This window comes from Lotus japonicus, chromosome 3 (assembly GCF_012489685.1).
Source record: "Lotus japonicus ecotype B-129 chromosome 3, LjGifu_v1.2".
NCBI lineage: Eukaryota > Viridiplantae > Streptophyta > Magnoliopsida > Fabales > Fabaceae > Lotus > Lotus japonicus.
Window position 1 is genome coordinate 91517943 of NC_080043.1, and position 22228 is coordinate 91540170.

Here is a 22228-nt window from a genome sequence, read left to right on the forward strand (position 1 = left end):
GATAAGAGTTATAGCACGACTAACATACGCTTAATCCTAGGTCAAAGGTATTAGTGAATAGTTAATTTACGCTTTAGGACATGATGGAAACTAATTCCAAAAATCCTCAGAGAAATGTTAGAACTTCTCTTTTCCGTCCTTAAACAATTATTTCGATGCGAAATCCTGGAAAGTACGAACGTCAAATTCCAATTCTCGGAAGTTTGCCGAAACGGAATCCCTGATAGTTCGAGAAACCTAAGATCGACAGACGATGAAGATTTTTTCTATTCGGAGCTGCAAATGAAGATTCCACCCGCGTTCTCCTACTTCTCTCATCATTCCTAATCTTTCTTCAGAAGGAAGTTTTCTCATCCGACGATCACTGCAAAAAGTAGTTTTTCGGGATAAACCGACTTACACCGACTTATGCCGATTTTGGATCTTTTGGTTTAATTCCAAGAATTATATTTTGAGTTCTGGAATTCTGTCGCCAGAACCTATCTTAGAATGCGCAGAGGAACGCGCAGGAAAAATCGGAATCGCAAAAAAATCATTTTTCCGTTTTTTTCCAAAACCTATAAATAGCTTGAAAATTTGATTTTTTGAGAAAAAACCCATTTTCCCCCACCCCCAAAACCGCGAGTTCCTAGAGAGAGAGAGAGATTCGGATCTTCGTCGTTTCTTGCCCGTTTTCTTCACCGATCGTTGCTAATCGAAGACCTTGAGGTAGGTAAACTATATCTCACTTCTGATCGTCAGATCTGTCGACTTTTTCCATGTTTTTCTGAGCTCAAAGTTTGGAGCTTTTTGTAAAATTGTCCAAATAGCTTGATTTCAGTGTCTAAACTTCTTCCCTGCATGCTCCTGAGCGTGTTCTGCGGATTAGATTTTGTCAAATGTCGACGAAATGCCGCCGGGATCAATTTCTACCTTAAATACCCATTTTTCGGTAAAGTCGCAACCTTTAAGCTCTAATCTATCGACTTGGCTTAGTGCTAGTAGGATTTGTCGTCATAAACGTCGTTGTGGACGTCTCCATCCAATCTGTTTTTCAAAAATCCAATTTTGAAATTTTGAGCTACAAATAATGACCAAACTACCCCTATATCAGTTTTCGATCCGAAAATTTTTCCGAGCCTAGAACCGTCTTAGTTACGGCGTATGTTAACCTAGGAACCAAGTTTGATCGAAGAAAAATCGACCCTCCCAATTAAGGAAAGTGGCCGAGAGCTATACCAAGGGGGGAGGAAATCCGACTTTTTCGAAAACTTGTCTTAACGCGTTAGATTGTCGTACCACAGAGTTTGTAATGTACCGTGTAACCCTAGGACTTATTGCTTGCTGAGTTTCTGACTCAATGTGTTGATTTCTGTGATTTTGGCTTAAGGTTCTTTTGAGGAGTTTCCTGGAGATCAAGGCGAGGAACGTGAAGGAGGTTGTGAGGAAAACGCTGGAGGAGTTACAGGTGAGGGCTACTCTCTGAATTACTAGATAATGCTTTAGGTGTCGATGAAATTCGACTTGATTTATGTGTTATGCACCTAATTGCTAAATGTCTGAAATGATTTCTGAGGCTTCGGCCGCACTTGTTGAGTACTTGATGCCATGATATTGTGTGCTAAATGATTCACATGCTATGTGCTACATGGTTAACTTAGGATGTGTTGGAATATGCTGTTTATGCCTATTGGTTGAGCTGTTTCATGATGCTATTCCACTCGTGCCTATGTTTCTGGAAAGTGAGGATTACGGGCAAGTCATGCCGAATTTTTATGAGATTTTGAGAGAGTTTGAAAGGACGAACGAAGTTCGGACCTTGTTATATTTTAATGGATCGAGACCTTCTCAGAAATTAATTGGGATTAGGGGATCCCTGAAACTCATAGGAAGTATCATAAGACTAAACGAAATCTATTTTCTCAAAGAAAATTCATAAGACATTAATCAATCTCTAAACCCCTTGAACAATGATAACAACTTTAGATAAGAGCTTAGAGCCTGAATATTAGTCTTGGAGATATGATAAGTGTCGTCGAGTCCAAGTTTTGAGGAACTTACAAGTTTTCGAGTATGTTGATACTCTTTTCGCTCGATGAGTAGTTTATTGTTTGGCTATCTAAAGTTTAGCCGGAGACTATAAGTTTCCAAGTACTTCGGTACCTTTTCGCTCGATGAGCAGTTTATTGATTGGCTATCTAAAGTTTAGCCGGGAACCATGAGTTCCAAAGTATCTTCTTCTTCTTTTGATTAATTCATTTTGTCGCAGAATCGACGTTTGCCTTAGGGTAGGCTTTTTAGAGACAATAAGTTAGCTAGAACACGTGACGACGTGTCGAGTGAGGTCGGAGACGTTGTTTGGCTAATCACTTGCATTCATGCACTCATTTTGAGGTTAATACACGGCGTGATACCGGACCTCGGTGGATTCCAAAATGGTCATAAGACCCGGATTTCCATATTTAGGACACTACGGTGGTCCTTAGTAGCAGACGGAATGGCAGACCTACGGGTTCACTGCTGATCTGACTACTTTTGTGTGGTGTAAGAGGCGCCCGAGCGGAATGGTCCCACTTTGGCCGGTGTTAGGGCTGACTCGATGGTGTCCATCCTTCTTCCGGAATGCATTTTGTTACCCAGCATTGCATTTCATGCAACATACATGCTGACTTAGTTGCTGAGTGTGATTGGTACCTGTTTATCCTACTTGAGGCATGCTAATTGTTATTATGATCTTTATATTCATTGTGATATATGCAACCCTAGGATGTTATCCCTAAACGTATAAGCCTGAGAGGCTAAATAATTATTACCCTATATATCTGGTTTTATTATTTATATAATTCTTTGGAGTTGACCCTCGCGTCTTCTGTGTGTGTTTGGGCGGACTACGCCATTGTCAGTTGAGTATGGCGGACCGGTTCACGATGGTTCACCCTTCAGGGGAAACTAGGTTGAAGAAGCTTGATCAGGAGGACTACGGTTCAGGGGTGGTCGACCCCGCTGGCCACCGAGCAACTTACTCGAGATGGGATTAGTGTAGGAGTAGTGTCGATGCTCTGACCGTCATGCTTCAGTTTTGGGGACAGGGTAGTTTCCTACCGGTAGCTTTTTGTGTGGTTTCCTATGGAGATCACAGAGAGCTGGTTGGATTTAGGGGGTCTTTTCTTAGGCCGCTGGGCCAACTTGTTCTCAGATTTTGAGGTTTAGTGTTGCGGACACAGTATTTTTACCTTGGTTTGTACTTTTGCCTACGGGCGTTACTCTCTTTTACTTTCCGTCACTGGAGGTTTGCTCGTGACGTGGTTTACAACTTACAGTGGGGGCTGTAATCATATTGTATATTAGTTCTGTTATCTTCGTTTTAGAGTTTCATCTCTTTCTGTCTTTACTTACATTATCGAAAAAAAATAATTCACGTTTTTCCGCTTAAGTTATTTCTTTGGTTACTAAAGTGACGCCACCGAAATCGGGGTGTTACACTGATGATGGTGATGATAGTGATAGTGAGGATGGTCCTCCAAAGAAGAAGCAGAAGAAGGTCAGAATCGTGGTGAAGCCTACTCGGGTGGAACCAGCTGCTGCAGTGGTCAGAAGGACTGAACCTCCTGCCAGAGTGACTCGATCATCAGCACATTCAAGTAAGCCTGCACTTGCTTCTGATGATGATTTGAATTTATTTGATGCACTTCCTATTTCTGCCTTGCTTCAACACTCCTCAAATCCCCTCACTCCTATTCCTGAATCCCAACCAGCCGCACAAACCACCTCTCCACCACATTCCCCACGATCCTCCTTCTTTCAACCTTCTCCTACCGAAGCACCTCTCTGGAATTTGCTTCAGAACCCAACCTCTAGGTAAGAAGATCCAACCTCTCTCCTTACCATTCCGTACGACCCATTATCTTCTGAACCCATCATCCATGACCAATCAGAGCCCAACCAAACAGAACCACAACCCAGAACGTCTGATCACTCTGCTCCCAGAGCATCAGCACGTCCTGCTGCCAGAACCACGGATACAGACTCTTCAACAGCCTTTACACCTGTATCCTTCCCAATCAATGTTGTTGATTCTTCTCCCTCCAATAACTCTGAATCAATTAGAAAATTCATGGAGGTTAGAAAAGAGAAGGTGTCTGCCTTGGAAGAGTATTACCTTACCTGTCCAAGCCCTAGGAGATATCCTGGCCCTAGACCTGAACGTCTAGTTGACCCAGATGAACCTATCTTGGCCAATCCTATCCAAGAGGCAGACCCCTTAGTTCAACAAGCTCACCCAGTCCCTGACCAACAAGAGCCCATTCAACCAGACCCTGAACCCGAACAATCAGTGTCTAACCAATCCTCGGTTAGATCACCTCACCCTCTGGTTGAAACTTCAGACCCTCACCTTGGAACCTCTGAACCCAATGCTCCCATGATTAACATTGGTTCTCCACAAGGTGCCTCTGAAGCTCATAGCAGCAATCACCCAGCCTCTCCTGCACCCAACCTCTCCATAATTCCCTATACTCACCTTCAACCCACATCTCTCTCTGAGTGCATCAATATCTTCTATCATGAAGCCTCCTTGAGGCTCCGCAATGTGCACGGTCAGACTGATCTCAGTGAGAATGCTGAAAATGTGGCTGATGAGTGGAACAATCTGAGCACTTGGCTAGTGGCTCAAGTTCCGATTATGATGCAGCTCCTGCATGCAGAGGGCAGTCAGAGCATTGAGGCTGCAAAGCACAAGTTTGCTAGAAGGGTGGCTCTTCATGAACTAGAACAGAGAAATAAGCTTCTTGAAGCTATTGAAGAAGCCAAGAGAAAGAAAGAACAAGCAGAAGAAGCTGCACGTCAAGCAGCAGCTCAAGCTGCACAAGCCAGACTTGAGGCAGAGCGACTTGAAGCTGAGGCTGAAGCTCTTAGATGCCAAGCACTTGCACCAGTTGTGTTTACTCCTGCTGCTTCTGCTTCCATTCCAGATCCTCAAGCTGCTCAGAATGTTCCTTCCAGTTCTACTCAGACAAGCTCATCCAGACTCGACATCATGGAACAACGTCTTGACACTCATGAATCCATGCTGATTGAGATGAAGCACATGATGATGGAACTTCTGCGACGCACTGACAAACCTTAGTTTTAGGATCTCTTCTTTTTCTTCTTTTTCGTTACCTTTGTTTTCCTTTGTTAAACTCTGTTTTTTTTTATTTATTTATTCTCTTTTGTTCGTTTGTGATTATATATGCATAACTATATACTTATGTCACATATGTTTGCTAAACTCGTTTTATTCATAATTGTTTTGTGTTTACATCATATTTCTTTCCATCATATAATCTAGAATGGAGGATCTCTCCTCATTCTTCTGCACTCCTGGCGCTGCTCTGACCTATCCTTCTCCAGACGCTCCAGTACATGCTGGATGTTGCTGAGCCTGATCTTTAGCTCATCCCTCTCCAGAATCTCTTCTGAAGTCTTGAGCTTCTCTTCCAAACTCTCTTTCTCTTCCAGCAGCTTGAGTTCAAGCCGGCTGAGTTCTTGCACCTCCTCCACGAAGGCAAGAAATTCCTTCAGGTCTCTCTCCAACTCTGGACGCAGGTCCTCTTCCAGCAGTGTCCGTGTCAGCTCCGCGATGGTAGTTGCACCCTCTAGATGCCTGATGTTCAGGAACAAGTCCTCTTCAAAGGCCTTCTTCCTCAGCTCTTCTAGTGCTACGTTGTATGATGCCATTTTTTCTTACTGAAAATTATTCGAGGTGTGAAGCTTACCTTTCTCTCCAACGCTTTTTATAGGCTTCACTTTCTCTCTGAAAGTTAATGCTCTTACAGTTTCTCGAGGTTAAGTTCTTGGTAACTGACCCTTCTATTTACTCACTTGACCGGTGGTAAACGTTCATCCCTTGCATTAACTCTTCTATTTATTTTCGCCTAACTCTGATTCTTACATCGTTTTCATTTTCTTTTAAACTTAGACCTTCTCTAAGGGGGAGTACCTTGTACTTCAAGCTAAGTTTTTCACACCCCAAGCTTTTTGCTTATGACAAAAAGGGGGAGTAAACCCAGTTTTTGATTTGTAAGATGTGTTAGTGTGACTTATTTTTCTTTTGGAGATTTTAAGAGTTCCACCTTCATGACCATAGATGTGTCACTGGGCAAATACAAGGAATACATTTCACTTCTTCTGAAGTGATTCTAAGTTGACTCTGATACCCAAGACTCTGATACCTTGTCCCTGACTCTGATCACTTATGCGCTCTGATTATTCGTTTTTCATCTATGTCATAAGCTTTTCACTCTGAACTCTTATATTTTTTAGCTCAGAATCTAGACTTTACTAACGTTTTCATCAAGTATTAGATTCAGGGGGAGCTAAGCTCAGAATCAAGCAGTGACTTGAATTCAGAATGAGCAAGATAAACTATTCACATCAGGATAAGTCTTATTCTATATCTCTAAACTCTGAGTGAATTCAGTTTAATGTTTAAGAATTGTTCATCAAAAATCTTAGTTTTGTCATCATCAAAAAGGGGGAGATTGTAAGATCAAGTTTTGATCTAGTAGTACAACTCTATGTTTTGATGATTACAAGTTAACCTTTTGATATGAACAATTGTGGTACTCTAACGTGTTTTTCTGAGTGTGCTATTTACAGGCTCTGACCTCAACTCAATCTCACACAAATCAGAAGCACTGTGTATAAAGGGTAACCCAAGCAACGCTTTCACATTCACCATGTTCAGTATGAACAGTGGAAAAGCTTCAGAAGTTCTGAAGCTATACAAACTCTGATGTGGACTCAGTCGCTAGAAGCTCTGAAGATCCAGAAGTTCTGATAACCAAGAAACACTGAAGGTTCAGATGTTCTGATGGTGTAGAAAACTCTGAAGATCCAGAAGCTGAATAGTGGAAACTCTGAAGTCCAGAAGCAAGAAACTCTGAAGGCCATGTTCTTCCCTCTGAGTTCAGAATCAGAAGATACAATGGTCAGAGGATCTGTGCTTTCCCTCTGACTCTGATCAACCGGCTTCACAAGTTCCAATATGAAGTATTCCCCTGATCAGAAGTCTCCTAGGTTAAAAGGTCAAGTCGCTATCCAAGTACAAAAGCAAGTGTACCTTCCTGACGACCTACCTAACGTTCTCAGCCACAGCAGAAGCTGGATTTTCCAGAACTGCCCTCCAACGGTAGCATTTCCCATGCAACGCTCAACTCTAATCCTTGGAGTATATATAGAGGCTGAAGATTGAAAGAAGCGGCTAAGAGAAAAAAAAAAAAAAGAAACACATATACGCGCAAGACATATTCAAAATATTCTAAGCTTTCTTTCATCTGAAATTCATTGTGTTTACTATTAGCTTTTTAGAAGCAAATCTCGTGTAAACAATTCTTTGATAAACAGTTTGTTTAGTTCCTTTAGGAGATCAAGGTTGATCGGATCCTAGAGAAGACTAAGAGAGTGAATCTTAGTGTGAGCTAAGTCAGTGTAATTGTTAGTCACTTGTAGGTTTCAAGTGCAGTTGTAACTCTTACCTGATTAGTGGATTGCCTTCATTCTAAGAAGGAAGAAATCACCTTAACGGGTGGACTGGAGTAGCTTGAGTGATTTATCAAGTGAACCAGGATAAAATCCTTGTGTGCTTTTCTATCTCTTATCTTTAGCACTTAAGTTCTCGAAAGATTTGTCAAAATCTTTAAGGTGGAAGTTTTGTTCTGAAAACGTTATTCAAACCCCCCCTTTCTACCGTTTTTCATACCTTCAGTGTTCCCATAAACATCACATTTGTAACTTTGCATTTGAAGATCTCCTCAATGGCTAAGACATATTCCTAGAAGATACATTTTATCCATTAAGTGGTGAACAAAGCCAAGCTTATTTTAAAACATTTCCAATCCCTCAACCAAGAATGAAATATGCGCATCATATGTAATAGCAAGCATTGACACAAAACAGGACATGAGTTAACTTACTAACATATTGTGCTCTGGATCTCGCTTGTCGAAAAGGGCATCAGGTTCGTTAAGACTATTTTCAAAACTTGCTACTAATTTCAGTTGCTCCATAGCCTCTAGTAAAGCATGATAAAAAAAAGAATAAAAAATCTAAACAATAGTGGAACTTATAAGAGAAATAATGAAGAAGAACGAAAGTAATTTAAAATATACAAAATAAAAAACTAATGAAAGCCCAAAATTAAGTCAAAATGGAATCAAAATCCATTCAATCTAACAAAAAATGAGTATATTCGGGTTGGTCCTACAACAGAAAATATAGTCATGATCACAACTCAAGATTATATTGGTGCCTAGATGAACCATAAAAAAGGCATATACTCATCCACTCCAGATTTGACAGATTAGTTATTCTGACTCCTGATTTCCATGTTTCTTATGACTCATCAACTCCAGCGATCGAGTTAGCTTTACGTGCCATACCTAACAGAGAGAAGGTTAACATGTATGTTGTGATTGGAGCACATAAAAGACAGGAAGGCAAAAACATACTCATTTCGTTGGCTTCGAAATATCAATCCATGTAAGAAAACAAAAGCAATATAGAGAGACAATAGAATATAAATAGAAAAAAAAAAGATAAAATCTTGACAGGAACACACATCTGACCGGTCAAATAGAACGCAAAAAATATCAAAGATTTATATTCAAAGAAGTTGTAGCAAACTGTTTCAGATACAAAATAGTGAGAGCAAGAGTAAAGCATGAGAGCAAGAGTAAAGCATTATGGAACACAAATAAGCTCAAAGTTGAAGGATTCAAAATCTCAAATAAAAAAGAATTAGTCAGGCGGTAGAATGAAAAAGAATGAGGAACAACAAAGAAAAAAGAACCAAAAAGGAATAGCAGATAATTAAAAATTCAAGAGTGAAGAGGGAGAAAAAGCAGTGTTAAGTTGAAAATTGAGAACATAAAATAATAAAACTAAAATAGAAAGAATTGATAACAGAATCAATAACAAAATCTCTAAAAGCAGCTCTTAAACAAATTCAAATCTGAAAAACAAAACAAATTGATAAAAAAAAAACCGTGCAATCAAAATCTAAACCTTAACTCAATGAACAATCCTTGATTAGTGGAATCCTCCAACGATTTGTAACTCAAGAGAAATAGTAAGGCCACAAATAACCATCCACTCACATTTTAGAAACTTCAAATTTACTATCAAAACACTGTACTGTACCACTCCTTGGGGTTTCCATTTTATTCAATTTACACCATTTCAGGGTATTGAAAACGTCAAAATGCAAATATCACAAGAAGAAAAAAATACAACTTTGATAACAAAATGTAAACCTTAAAATGCAAAGAACAAACCTTGATTAGTGGAAACCTCCAACAAATTGAAACTCCAGGAATGCTAGACCCTGTGTAAACAAAACAACTTCAATAACAAACTTTTCTTTTGAAATGAATAACAAACAAACTTAATACTTTAAGATACAAAATCTATTTACCTTTAAGAAAATAAAACCTTAAAATAAAACAAACTAACCTTGATTTAGTGGAGACCTGCATCAGATCAAAACTCCAGAGAAGAGTCAAGGTAGAGTGCTACAGAAAGAAAAAATCGTTTCTTTAGGACTAATTACACAATAAAATAGAAGAAAAATTATACAGACTGAAGTACAAAATAAAAATCAAACCTTGGAGGATGATTAGATCAAGTAGTTGGATGGCTGCTTAGAGAGGAAGAGGGAGAGGCAGAAGAAGAGAAAGGGTCTGAAAAATAGAGAGAAGGGTTTGGGGAGAAATAATCCGGTATAGAGAAAAGAGAGACATTTAGTAGAAGTAGAGAATGAAAACAATACCTCAAACACCTTGCATGCAAGAGGGAGGACGAAGAACAACAGAGAAGAAGAACAAAAGGCAGTAAAATCATAAAAAATCAAGCCTGATGAAAATGTGAGGACCCCAAGGAAGAAGAACAACGAATGAAATTTCATTTTCTTGTCAAATAGTAAGCCTTCAAAGAGATAGAATTTAAGCATGAAGAGAGGAGATGAAACTAATCGAATGGGTGTAGAAGATGCAGATTGTGATAAAAGAGATTGTGATCAAAGATAGGGTTTGGATTAGTGAGATAGGAAATCTGAAGTACAATAGAAATAGAATTTCTCAAATTTTTTATTGTTTCTCTCTCCAATTGAGACAGACTTTACAGTTTAAATTTTAAAATAAAAAAGGACAAAGAGGGAAACAGAAGGAAGAGCGGGAAGGAGAAAAGGAGGAGAAAGATTAAAATAAGCCAAAAAAAGGAGGTGCTGACACGTCACCAGAAGGGGTTTCTTTTCATAGAGTATATTGATTGAAACAGGTTTTGATTTCTTCATGGCCAAAAAAACACTTGAAATTTTTCTTTTTAATTTTTTTTAATCGGAAAGATAAATTGCATATATTAGAGATTGATTCATGGACCTCCTCCACTTAACTTACATGTCCCTTAACTCTTACCACTTGAGCTATCATTCAAGAACTAAAACATTACTTCAAAAATAATTTTAGAAAAACAATTTAATGTAAATTAAAGTAAGTGTAAAATAAGTATGAAAATTATAACTTCTCTCTTATATATTGCATGAACCTTATCCTTTCTAGTTTCTACGTACTATGACAGCGCTAGGTGTGGAGGTGGTGCTTTTCCCACCCTCTGAGATAGGAGTCCTAATTTTAAAGAACTCTATCGATCCTGTAGTTTGTTTCTTGTGTTTTTTTTTTGTTTTTGTAAACCTTCTGATGCAAGAAAAAAAGAATTTTATATCCTTGAAGTTTTTAAAGTTTTACTCCGGCCCTCCAATCTTAATATAAGAAGCAAATGGGGATGCTGATCATTTTTATAAGAACTATATTGAATTTGAGTTTAATGGATATGCACTGACAGTGTAAAATAGTTTTACACAGTCATCCAATCAAAACATGCCACATAGGAGAGATAATTACATTTAACTTTAATTTTAATTAAAAGAATAAGATATTTTCTGATTTGGCGGAATTTAATTGGATGTCTGTGTAAAACTATTTTACACTGTCAGTGCATATCCATTAAACTCATTGAATTTTACATTATATATTAATTATTATTTTTTGACAATAATATCCTTAGTATTTAATTATGAAATGTCACATTTAAGTGTAATCTTCTCATTTTTCACTCTCCAAGACTTGCCTTTACATTAAAACTAGATATTATACCCGTGCGTTGCACGGGTTTACTTACAATATTTTTTAACATTATATATAAATTATTATAGTTTAAAATAAATAATCAAATATTTTTTAATTATAATTGTAAATAAGCTGTGTTAAGACATTTCAATAAATATTATTAGATTTTTTTGTATAAGTAATTAATATTACTCAAATTTTATTATTGATATTTAATTATTAGCATACAAATGATTTTTAGAAATAAAAAAAATTATGAAAAATTATTAAGTTAATTTGAAATATTTAAATTACGTAAAAAAATGTTAAGTGCTAGTGTCATGAAATAAATTTTAATATCATTTTTTATACTTTTGTTCTGGAAATGAACACTCAAGAATGGTATAAGCCTCAAACCCTAGTAAAGCATGAGTCTAGTAATAGCCTAACCCTTTAGAATAAATGTCGAATGATCCTTTGCAATGATCATAAAGTCCCATTTTATAGAGGTTACATGAAACCTTAACTTTGCCACTAATGGAGCTTGTTGGGTCGTACCTCACTCGGCTCAACTCCCTTACATACATCAACCGCCCGTGGCGCTTGCCCTAAGGGAGTCCCTAATCTCCTAAGTCCTTTCTCTCGCCCCTAGCGAGTTCCTCTCTTTTAGGTCTTGTTCGTCCCTGGGCAAGTTCCTCTAGGGTGTTGGGGGCTCGCCCAATCCAACTTTTTACCAAGAAAGTCATTTGTTGTGACTTGTCAAGGTCAAGAAGAATAAATTAATTTTAAATTTTAGAATTATGATAAGTGATAACATAAATAGCTTAAAATATTATCAAGCGAATTTAAATTTATTTAACTTATTTGGTTTCTGAATGTTTTCTCAAAGCCGATAGCCAAGAGACTTATAATCTCTCGAGGTTCTACGATCACATTAAATGGATATGCCTCTCACAACGAACATTTATTCAACTTTGACCATTATTATTTTTCTCTATTATGCTTCCTTAAGTAATTTTTTTTACAACAAAAGATGAATATTATTAATAGCAAATGATTCATGAGAACAACCCTCTCATGGATAAGTAATTTTTACTAATATATCATAGATCAAAATTATTATTAGATATTTTTTCAATAGTGCACATATATGTTATAGTTAACTTTAAATTCATTTTAGCGGCGCTTTTTAATTTTAAAACTATTTATCTACATTATTTATTAAAAATATTATTTTATTATTAACTAATTTTAATTTTCAATATTTGTCAAATGCAAAAATAAAGAAAATTTCAGTTTTTTTTAACAAAATTAATTTTTAATATTGACAATAAATTTTTTTAGTTTTTAATTTGAGAATTATATGGTTTAATGCATTTAATACTCTTTACTAATGAGTTTAATGCAAAAGCTCAAGTGAGCTTTACATATATATATAGATCTGTGTCATGGGTAATTTTGGAAATTCAATTCATCAATATTTGAAAGCAAATTAAATACAATTAACCAAAGTAGCCGGCATTTTTTTAAAAATGTGAAGTAATTGGTTGATTTTCATATCAACACGATCTCATATTCAAATAAAACATCAATTATATTTGTATATTTAAAAAATAAGCTGCCTTGAGGTGTGAGCTAGCTATATATATCAAGTATAGAAAATAGATAACATATATGAATACAAGTAGAGGAGGTAGTTTTATTCCACATATTCTGGACCATAAAACATAAAAACGAAGAGGAAGATGATAAAGCCTCATCAACTGCAGCATCAAACACAGCACAACACCAATCAAACCCTCCTGTTTCATCAACGCCCATTCGTCCATAGAAGTGCATCTCTTCCGCTATGGTCATGGAAGCAAGTGCAAAACCAAAAGCAGGTTAAGCGCCTCCTCCAACTCGTTCCTCCCAATGTTCAAAGCAACTCTACTTCTTCTGCAACAACTGCAACAGATACTGCAGAGATTAAGACCACCACAGAAAATGGCACTGCAGTGAAGCTTAAAGCTGTGGTTAAGGTTAAGATAACTTCTTCTGGTTTTTTCTCCAGTCTGAGGTTAGACCAGAGAATCGATGATCTCACGGATTTGCTTGGTAAATCTATCCTCTTGGAGCTAGTTAGCTCCGAACTTGACCCCGGTAAGTTAATATATACGTTGCTTAATTTTTATTTTTTTTCGTTACATAAAATTAATGTTGTTTATTTTTGCTTGATAATAAAAAAAAAATTGTTCTCGCAATTCCAACACAGATGTGACTGAAGGCCAAATGTCTTTCTGTTAAAAATAATAATATAAAATTTTTAATGTGACCGTTACTCAACAGCTTAAACTTTGAGATAATTGATTATCTGACATTGTATCATAACCTTTATGACCAAACGATCAAGAGTTCGATCATAACCGCCCGCAATTACAGCTTAAGCTTTTGGAAAAATTGGTTATTTGACACTTCCCAAGAGTGTGGCTCCTCATATTAGAACTCTCGACCTCAAACAACATCTTTTTATCACTATGATTGACATTGGATCAATATGTTGTTTATTTAGTTGTTCTTCATGTGGTATTTAATTACTTTTTTAAAAAATGTTTAGTGGTAACACGCAGAGTGAATTGAAGAAAAATAAATGATAAGTGTGAAATATATGATGCAATAGAAATTGAGAGAGAAAAACATAGTGTCTATGTATGTCGATTCTGTAATTGGGTATACCTACAAATTAGGATTGATTTTTTTTTATGTTGCGGAAAAAGTTATGATTAAACTCTGAGTAGTATAAAATTTACTTAAATTTTCTTTCCATATCTCTTTTTATCACATCATATCATATAATTTATAATTTATTACGTCAATTACTTCTCTAGAGGAAAAAAATGAGTTGATACATGAATGACACCTGATCTAGATAAACATAAGAACATAAGAGCGAAAAATAAAGATATAATGTATTGTGTATAGGAAAATAAGATAGGTATAGCTAGAATAGAAAATAAATAGAACTCATATGAAAGAAAAAGTGAGGTGTGAATGAATTAAAATATTTTTTCTATTTTCTTCTTTTCTCACTGAATCTCTACGCCCATTAATTGAGTGTCTACCCGACATTTTCCTTCGAGAAAATATGATATTTATTTAACTTAATTTAGTTAAGCTTAACTGGGGGGTTTGATTCATTCATACACAATTTCTTTTTCATCCCAATCAATATGTCTTTAGTTTCTCTTTTATATATCTCTTTTATTTTTCTATCACATCAAACATTTTATATTTCATTTTTCTTTCTTCTCTTCTTATATCACTTTTAGTGTGAGTAGCTATATCCTATGATAGCAATAAAAATGTATTCTTACTCTAAACCCACCCATGCTGAGGGAAAAATAAAATATATAATTGATGATGTGATTACAAAATAGGAAAAAGTTCAAAATATTATTATGTTATTTATAATTTCTTGAATATATATATATATGTATATATATTATTCTGTTAGGTCTAAAATACTTTTAAAATTGCATGAAGCTAAGTCTAACATTTTAATTAAATAGCTAGGTTTTTTGAAAAATCTTGGCTTAATTTATTTGATAAATAAGTCTCTGGTGAATATAATGTATGCTAGATCACTCCACACTTTTTCAATCTATAAGTTTTTGGTGAAATGTTTTTTAATTATATATATTTAACTTTTTGATATATTTATAGCTTTTGTCTAATATTAATTTCACACTCAAGTTTCAAAGTGTGAGGGTAATTTTATATAATTTTTTTTCATTTTCGAAAAAAAGAAAAATTATATTTTTTGGTTACAGGAGGAAAAGAAAAAAAAAATTATATGTTTTTTTATATATTTCTCCTTAGCCTTAAAAAAAATCCTAAACAAAAAGATAATATACTTTTTACATATACAAACAAAAAGCAATTAATGTTACTATGTTAGAATGAACTGGAATCTTGTTATGATGATTACTACTGTTTTGACAAATTGTGGTACCCGAGAAATCAAACAAACAATAACATGGACCAGCTTATGTTTATGTTTGGTAATTTCACTATCCAACAGAAACACACACCAACCATTGCTTATCTTGTTTGTTTTTCATGTGCATTAATGTGGTGCATCAGAGATATCGCGAAACCCTTAGAAAAGTCGTTTAAAACTTGAAAGGTGATATGGTCATATGGACATGCATGGCGTCTGCTAAAGGAGTGCTTAGAATCTGGTAAAATCGAGCACAGAACACATCTACCACAAAATGAACTCAATTATTGTACGGTCGATGTGAAACGGACAACCTATACTTTTTCAGTTTTTGTTATTTTCTGCTGTCAGTACCACAGTCCATTATTCCAAGTTAAATATATAAAATCTGTCCTTTTTCTTCTTCTTCTTAAACTTTTTTTTTTTTTGAAATATCTTAAACTTAAAATTGAGTAACAGAGATATAGCTCAATGGGGTGGAAATAGGCCGAGCCGAGCCAAGCTTTGCGTGGCCTAGGCCTGACCTGCATTCTCTTTTGGTGGCCCAAGCCTGGCCTGTGGCCTATCAATAGGCCAAATTTTATGGCTTGGCCAGGCCTTAGGCCTACAAGCCTTCTTAAAAGCCTAACTTAACAGACAATTTTATCAAAAGAAGGTCATTAGGCTGGCGGGCTAATAAGCATTTTATATGTAATTGCACTTTCTTTTCAAATAAAAAAACTTGTATCATTGCATTTCAAAAACTAAACCTATATCATTGCAAGAGAGGTGGACTTGGCAGCGGTAGATCAACAGTGGCGACTGGCTGCGGCCTGCGTCCTGTGCGGCTGAGGATGTGCTATGCTGAATATGTCTGGAACGTTTCTAGTCTAGGTTAGGGCATGAACTTAGGGTTTTCTTTTATATTAAAGTATACATCATATTAAAGTATACATCAGTTTAAAAAAATTATACATAATTAGATTATATTTATATTATTAATAATATAATATATAAGTAGGCCGGCCTATCTGGCCAAATAGGCTTTTTAAATTGTTTGGGTCTGGCATTTTTAGTTAAACAAACCTTTTAAAAAGCCTAAGCCTGGCCTTTTTAGTAAACGAGCCAAGCCGGACCGAGCCTCAAATGAGCCGAGCCATAGGCCCCTGACGAGCCGCCTGACCTATTTCCACCCCTAGACTTAGCATGCATGTTGAATGTGCAGAAATAGATCTCAAATATTCTCACACGAAAGAATAGAGGAAGAGCTTTAATAGTTGATATATGGGTTATACTTATACCAAAAACTCTAACATTAAGTGATTTAGGAGGGCTGTAATTATTGTGACTTATTATTAGGAGGAGTGCTAGCAAGTTGTAACAATTTTTTTTAGTTATGATATATACACACCTCTCTACTCCTTTTTCACTTTCATTTCTATCTACTTCTCTTTTCTTTATGAATCAAATTACATATCACATCTTTATTTTCTCTCTCATTTATTCTTATCTCTTTTTTCTTCCACCTCTCCACACTTTATTTTTGAGGCGTGAAGATATAATTATTCATTTTTTTAACATTTTTCTTTTTCAATTGGTTAGAATTTATGTAGATCCCACTAGTGGGATCCATATAATTTAGTAAATTCTACTTAAGTTTTAATCAGTAAAAGATAGATTATTAAAAAAAGTGTTAAAAAGAGTATTAATTGCTAGCATTTTTCTTGGTGGCAGCATATTTATAATTATGTTTTTGCTTGGTGGGAGTTCTAGTGGCTTGATTTCCCTGGCAACTTTGGAATGGTATTGGGGCGGTGGATTTAGGCTTTCAATTACCTTGTTTGTTTCCCTATAGTAGCTCTTCTTTGATTTTTTTTTTTTTCTTATGTATTGGGTTGAAGTACCCCTTGTACTTCTTTTCAATATATGATTATTGTTTATAAAAAAATCTAGTATTAGTGATGAAAAAAATAAGATTTTTTTTTCATTAACACTTATCTTGGTTTATTTAATCATTATTAGAGACTCAACCACACAAATTCGGACTTGAAAGGTGGTATAGTTAGAAACAAAGAATTATCGAGGGTCCACCACTACCTTCACATAGAAATAGAAAAAAAGGTTGTCTAATTAACTCATGTCAAAAATTGAGTTAAATCACCCATTGTCCAAGTGTACCAATCATGTTATAATATGTGTTTTATATTATACACCTCACTTAATCAAACTCTTTTATTTTACATTTTCGTAAATTTTAATTTTATTATATACAGAATAAACCTATAATTTTATATAATAGCATATCTCTCCTTTTGTAAAATAAAATACCTAAAGAATCCCTAATCCTATTTTCTTCCATGCTCATCTCCTCTAAACCTCCTCTCCTGCTACAACCTAATATATAGGCGACCACCTTGTATTCATGGCTTCATGGTAGCATAGGTACCATTGATGATTTAAGAAGCAAAGGAATGTTTGTTGTCAGATCTTATGCAAGGATGAACAACCTCCTCGAAAGCCTCACCTATTGATTACCAGTACTTCTATTTTGCTGTTTGATTTAGGATTGATAGGATCTTTTATACTGTTGTTTCTAATTAGTACGTGTTGTTTGCATACGAAAGCAAAGAGTTTGACATCAATGAAAATTGGGTATTTTTTATCATGGACAAAGCGTCCGGAGAAGATAAGCGTACAACAAAATATGATTCGGGATTCTTTGGGTATTTTTACAAAAGGAGTGATATGCTATTATATAAAATTATAGGTTTATTCTGTAATTAAATCATCTAATAAATTAAATATTATGAAAATGTAAAATAAAAGAGTTTAATTAAGTGAGGTGGATAATATAAAACACATACATATTATAACATAATTTATTTAGATAAATGTGCTTTTGGCAATAATCAAGATTGCACCAAACACTATAAATAGATGAATTGTTGGTTTCAGAGACAGGGACAGAGAAGGAGACAATAAAAGCGTACGCACACAAAGCAGGACGAGGTGAAGAATCTGTCAAGTATGAAGCTGATTTCAAAATCCCAAACGATTTCGGAGAAGTCGGTGCTATTCTTGTGGAGAATGAGCACCACACGGAGATGTTCCTCGAAACCATTCTCCTCGATGGTTTCCCAGATGGTCCTGTTCACATTGATTGTTCCTCTTGGGTTCACTCCAAGTTCAATTCCCTCACCAAACGGGTCTTCTTCACCAACAAGGTAATCACGTTTTTCCATTTTGTAATTAGGGTTAGGGTTAGGGTTAAATGTGATTTCAATTTCATACAATGTGATTTATGCTCAAATTTGATTGGGGTTCTGTAGTGTTACTTGCCGTCGGAGACACCGAGTGGGCTAAGGAGATTGAGAGAAGAGGAATTGAGTAATCTGCGGGGCAATGGTGAAGGTGAACGCAAGAGCTTTGAGAGGATATATGATTATGATGTGTACAATGACATTGGGGATCCTGATCATAGCCTTGATCTGCAAAGACCTCCTTTAGGTGGCAAACTACATCCATATCCGAGACGTTGTCGAACTGGCCGTCCGCATAGCGAAGCAGGTAATTTATTTCATCCTATTCTGATCATAAACAAGATGAATCCGGTTTGGAAGAGCTTATTTGTAGTGGCATAAATAGGAATTTGAAAGAACATGGCATGTCTACTATGGTTTTTACAGCTTACATACATATGTATCACTCATGCAAGTGTGCCTCCGCACCGCCCTGCTTATTTTAGCTTATCTTATAGCATAAACACTTATGCAAGTGTTTGGATAATTTTGTTGCATTTATTTCAGCAAGTTTCTCAAGTAAACTTGTGAATAAACACTTATGTGATAACCGCTTATAGCCATAAATGCTTATTTAAGATGTTTGTCCAAACACCCTTTCTGTTTTTGTTGGTAGATTGTTCACACACAGATAAAAATGACATGTAACTAAAGAAAAACATGAACTCTTTTCAGAAGGAAATATTAACTGTATAAGTCGTGCTTGATGCAGATCGGTTATCTGAAAAGAGAACTAGACAATTTTATGTTCCAAGGGATGAGTGCTTCTCAGAGGTGAAGGAGCTAACGTTCTCGACCAAGGCCTTACATGCAGTGCTGCTAATATTGCTTCCATCTTTGGGGAGTATTATGAGAGAAGGGGAGCTTTCTTTTTCATTCTTTCACGACATAGATTCACTTTTCAGCGTTGGACTTGACTTGCCTCCTGAAAATGAACCTGAGAAGGGATTCTTAGGAACCATGATGCCTAGGCTCGTCAAAAGTATTTCTGGTGATAGCGGACATGTGCTTCGCTTTGAGATCCCAGAAACAATGAACAGTAAGACTATAAAGTGGATTAAATTAAACGCTTATACCTCTGATAATACAACATGAATCAATTTGTATTTGGTTTGCAGGGGACAGGTTTTTCTGGTTCCGGGATGAGGAATTCGCTAGACAGACTGTTGCTGGTCTCAACCCATACAGCATTAAATTGGTCAAAGTATGCATTATTCTACACATGTTGATTAAAATCTTAATTTATTTTGGTTCAAAAAATTAATCCATTGAAAGTCCAAGTTCACTTTTCTCAACCATAGTATATAAATAGCAAAAACTTAGGGTCTAATGGCTCATGTTTAAGAGATTATGTTATGTCACATTAAGTAATTAAGGTAGTCACTTACTTGGACAGGAATGGCCATTGAGGAGTAAACTTGATCCAAATATATATGGTCCAGCAGAATCAGCAATCACCTCAGAAATGATCAATAAAGAGATTGGAGGCATACTTTCTGTAGAAAAGGTTTAAATCTTCTTCTATTTATATTTGTTATTGTATTAATTAATGCTGTGATGTGGTGCGATTATTTGTGAATAAACTCATTATTTGGATTAGCAAATACAAACATGAACATCACATATTTATTTATGTATAAGAAACTCTAACTTTACTTTTTTGAAGGGACATCTTACCCTTTTTAAGTGAACTAACTCTTCATTCTCGAACTAATTATACGAGTGGATATGTAATTCTAATATGAAGATGCATGCTCATGTAGGCGATCGAAGAAAAGAAGCTGTTCATGCTAGACTACCATGACATATTGTTACCCTTTGTAAGAAAAGTACGCAAACTCAAAGGAAAATCACTCTATGGTTCACGAACTTTGTTCTTTCTAAATTCAGAGGGGACTCTGAGGCCTCTTGCCATTGAGCTGACTAGGCCACCAATGGATGGAAAGGGCCAATGGAAGCAAGTTTTCAGACCTTCTTGGCACTCAACCAGTATTTGGCTCTGGAGGATTGCCAAGGCTCATGTTCTTGCACATGACTCTGGCTATCACCAACTTGTCAGTCATTGGTACGTAACGTCTTTGTTTGAATTTCTGTTATATTGACCTAAAATTGGGAGATATGGATTTCCGTTGATAATGCTTTTAACCATTGCTGATGATAAGCCAAAAAAAAAAAAACATTGCTGATGGAGATTGGATAGCCAAGTTGTGTTTATCCTGTGTCTTTTACCTGTCTCGTGGCATCTAAGTAACAATTCTATCTCATTAATTATAATTCAGTCCATGTTCACTGATCATTGTGAAGAGGGTCTCGATTAACATTATATTTCTATCTTGTTTGATAGGTTAAGAACTCATTGTGTGACAGAGCCCTATGTTATTGCAACTAATAGGCAACTTAGTGTGGCACACCCCATATATAGATTGTTACACCCTCATTTTCGTTACACGATGGAGATTAATGCTCTGGCACGGGAAGCCCTTATCAATGCTAATGGCACAATTGAGAGTTCATTCTCGCCAGGAAAGTACTCTATGGAGCTTTGCTCGGCTGCTTACGGTCTTGAATGGCGATTTGACATGGAGGCTCTACCTGCAGACTTGATTAGAAGGTAGTCTGTTTTACTTCAAACAGGTGTCTGACAGAGTGAATAGGGAAGTGGTGACTATTTTTACTATAAAGTGAGAGAAACAAATAATAACTAATAGATCTATTCAATAAGGGTTAAGATTAAAAAAGTCATCTAATATTTTTAAATGATCTTTTGATATTTTTTAAGTAGTTATATAACTAATAAATAATTTTTGGTATTAACTATTATGTATAATTTTAACTTGTAAGTTGAGTAAGTTCATGAATAACATTCAACTATTTACAACTTACATGAGTTTGACACATTCACTTGATTAATAGGGGAATGGCTGTGGAAGATCCATTTGCTCCTCATGGGTTAAGGCTTACCATTCCAGACTATCCATTTGCCAATGATGGGCTCCTTCTATGGGATGCTATAAAGCTATGGGTCACTGACTATGTTAACCATTATTACCCTGAACCTAAACTTGTGGAGTTAGATGAAGAGCTACAAGCATGGTGGACAGAGATTCGAACAGTTGGTCATGCAGACAAAAAGGATGAACCATGGTGGCCAGTTCTTAAAACCCCAAAAGACCTCATTAAAATTCTCAACATCATCATATGGGTGACTTCTGGTCACCATGCTGCTGTGAACTTTGGGCAATACACTTATGGGGGTTATTTCCCAAACCGGCCGACAATTGCTAGAACTAAAGTGCCCTCAGAGGACCCTACAGAAGAAGAGTGGAAAAAGTTCATTGCAAAACCTGAAAGGGCACTTCTGAAGTGCTTTCCCTCAAAACTGCAAGCAACTAGAGTCATGGCTGTGTTGGATATATTGTCGACTCATTCACCAGATGAGGAGTACATAGGGGAGAAGATGGAACCATCATGGGCTGAAAACCCTGTCATAAAGGCTGCTTTTGAACGATTCAGAGAAAGACTGAAGAAGATAGAAAAAATAATAGATGACAGGAATGAAAATCCAAAGTTGAAGAACAGAAATGGAGCTGGCGTTGTCCCATACGAGCTTTTGAAGCCATTCTCCAAGCCTGGTTTGACTTCAATGGGTGTTCCCTGTAGTATATCTATTTAAATTGCCTAATGGTACATATTTTGGACACATTTTACAGTATTAAATTAATGCTAGTGTGCTTGAGCTTGAATAGAACACATAGCATGTGGGCTTTAAATCAAACATAAGAGAGGCACATTGTCACATAAACTGGATCCTCAACCAGAATTTGCATAAACTTGTATGACTAATGTTTCTT

General features: G+C 36.0%; 1 protein-coding gene and 1 long non-coding RNA gene across 2 annotated transcripts; one reads left to right on the forward strand and one right to left on the reverse strand.

The window, feature by feature from the left end:
* Positions 1-7729: 7729 nt before the first annotated feature.
* On the reverse strand, positions 7730-10395 carry LOC130743020 (uncharacterized). The gene is made up of 5 exons (XR_009021322.1): positions 9788-10395; positions 9623-9698; positions 9472-9530; positions 9294-9343; positions 7730-8032 (listed from the first exon to the last, which is right to left on the reverse strand). It is a non-coding gene; the product is annotated as an uncharacterized LOC130743020 (long non-coding RNA).
* Positions 10396-12783: 2388 nt separating this feature from the next.
* On the forward strand, positions 12784-22179 carry LOC130747350 (linoleate 13S-lipoxygenase 2-1, chloroplastic-like). Its single transcript, XM_057600255.1, has 9 exons — positions 12784-13262; positions 18034-18302; positions 18408-18645; positions 19090-19416; positions 19496-19581; positions 19774-19884; positions 20141-20442; positions 20722-20988; positions 21291-22179. The coding sequence occupies exons 1-9, from the start codon at positions 12866-12868 to the stop codon at positions 22048-22050; spliced, it is 2757 nt and encodes a 918-aa protein (XP_057456238.1). The 5' UTR covers positions 12784-12865; the 3' UTR covers positions 22051-22179.
* Positions 22180-22228: the final 49 nt, after the last annotated feature.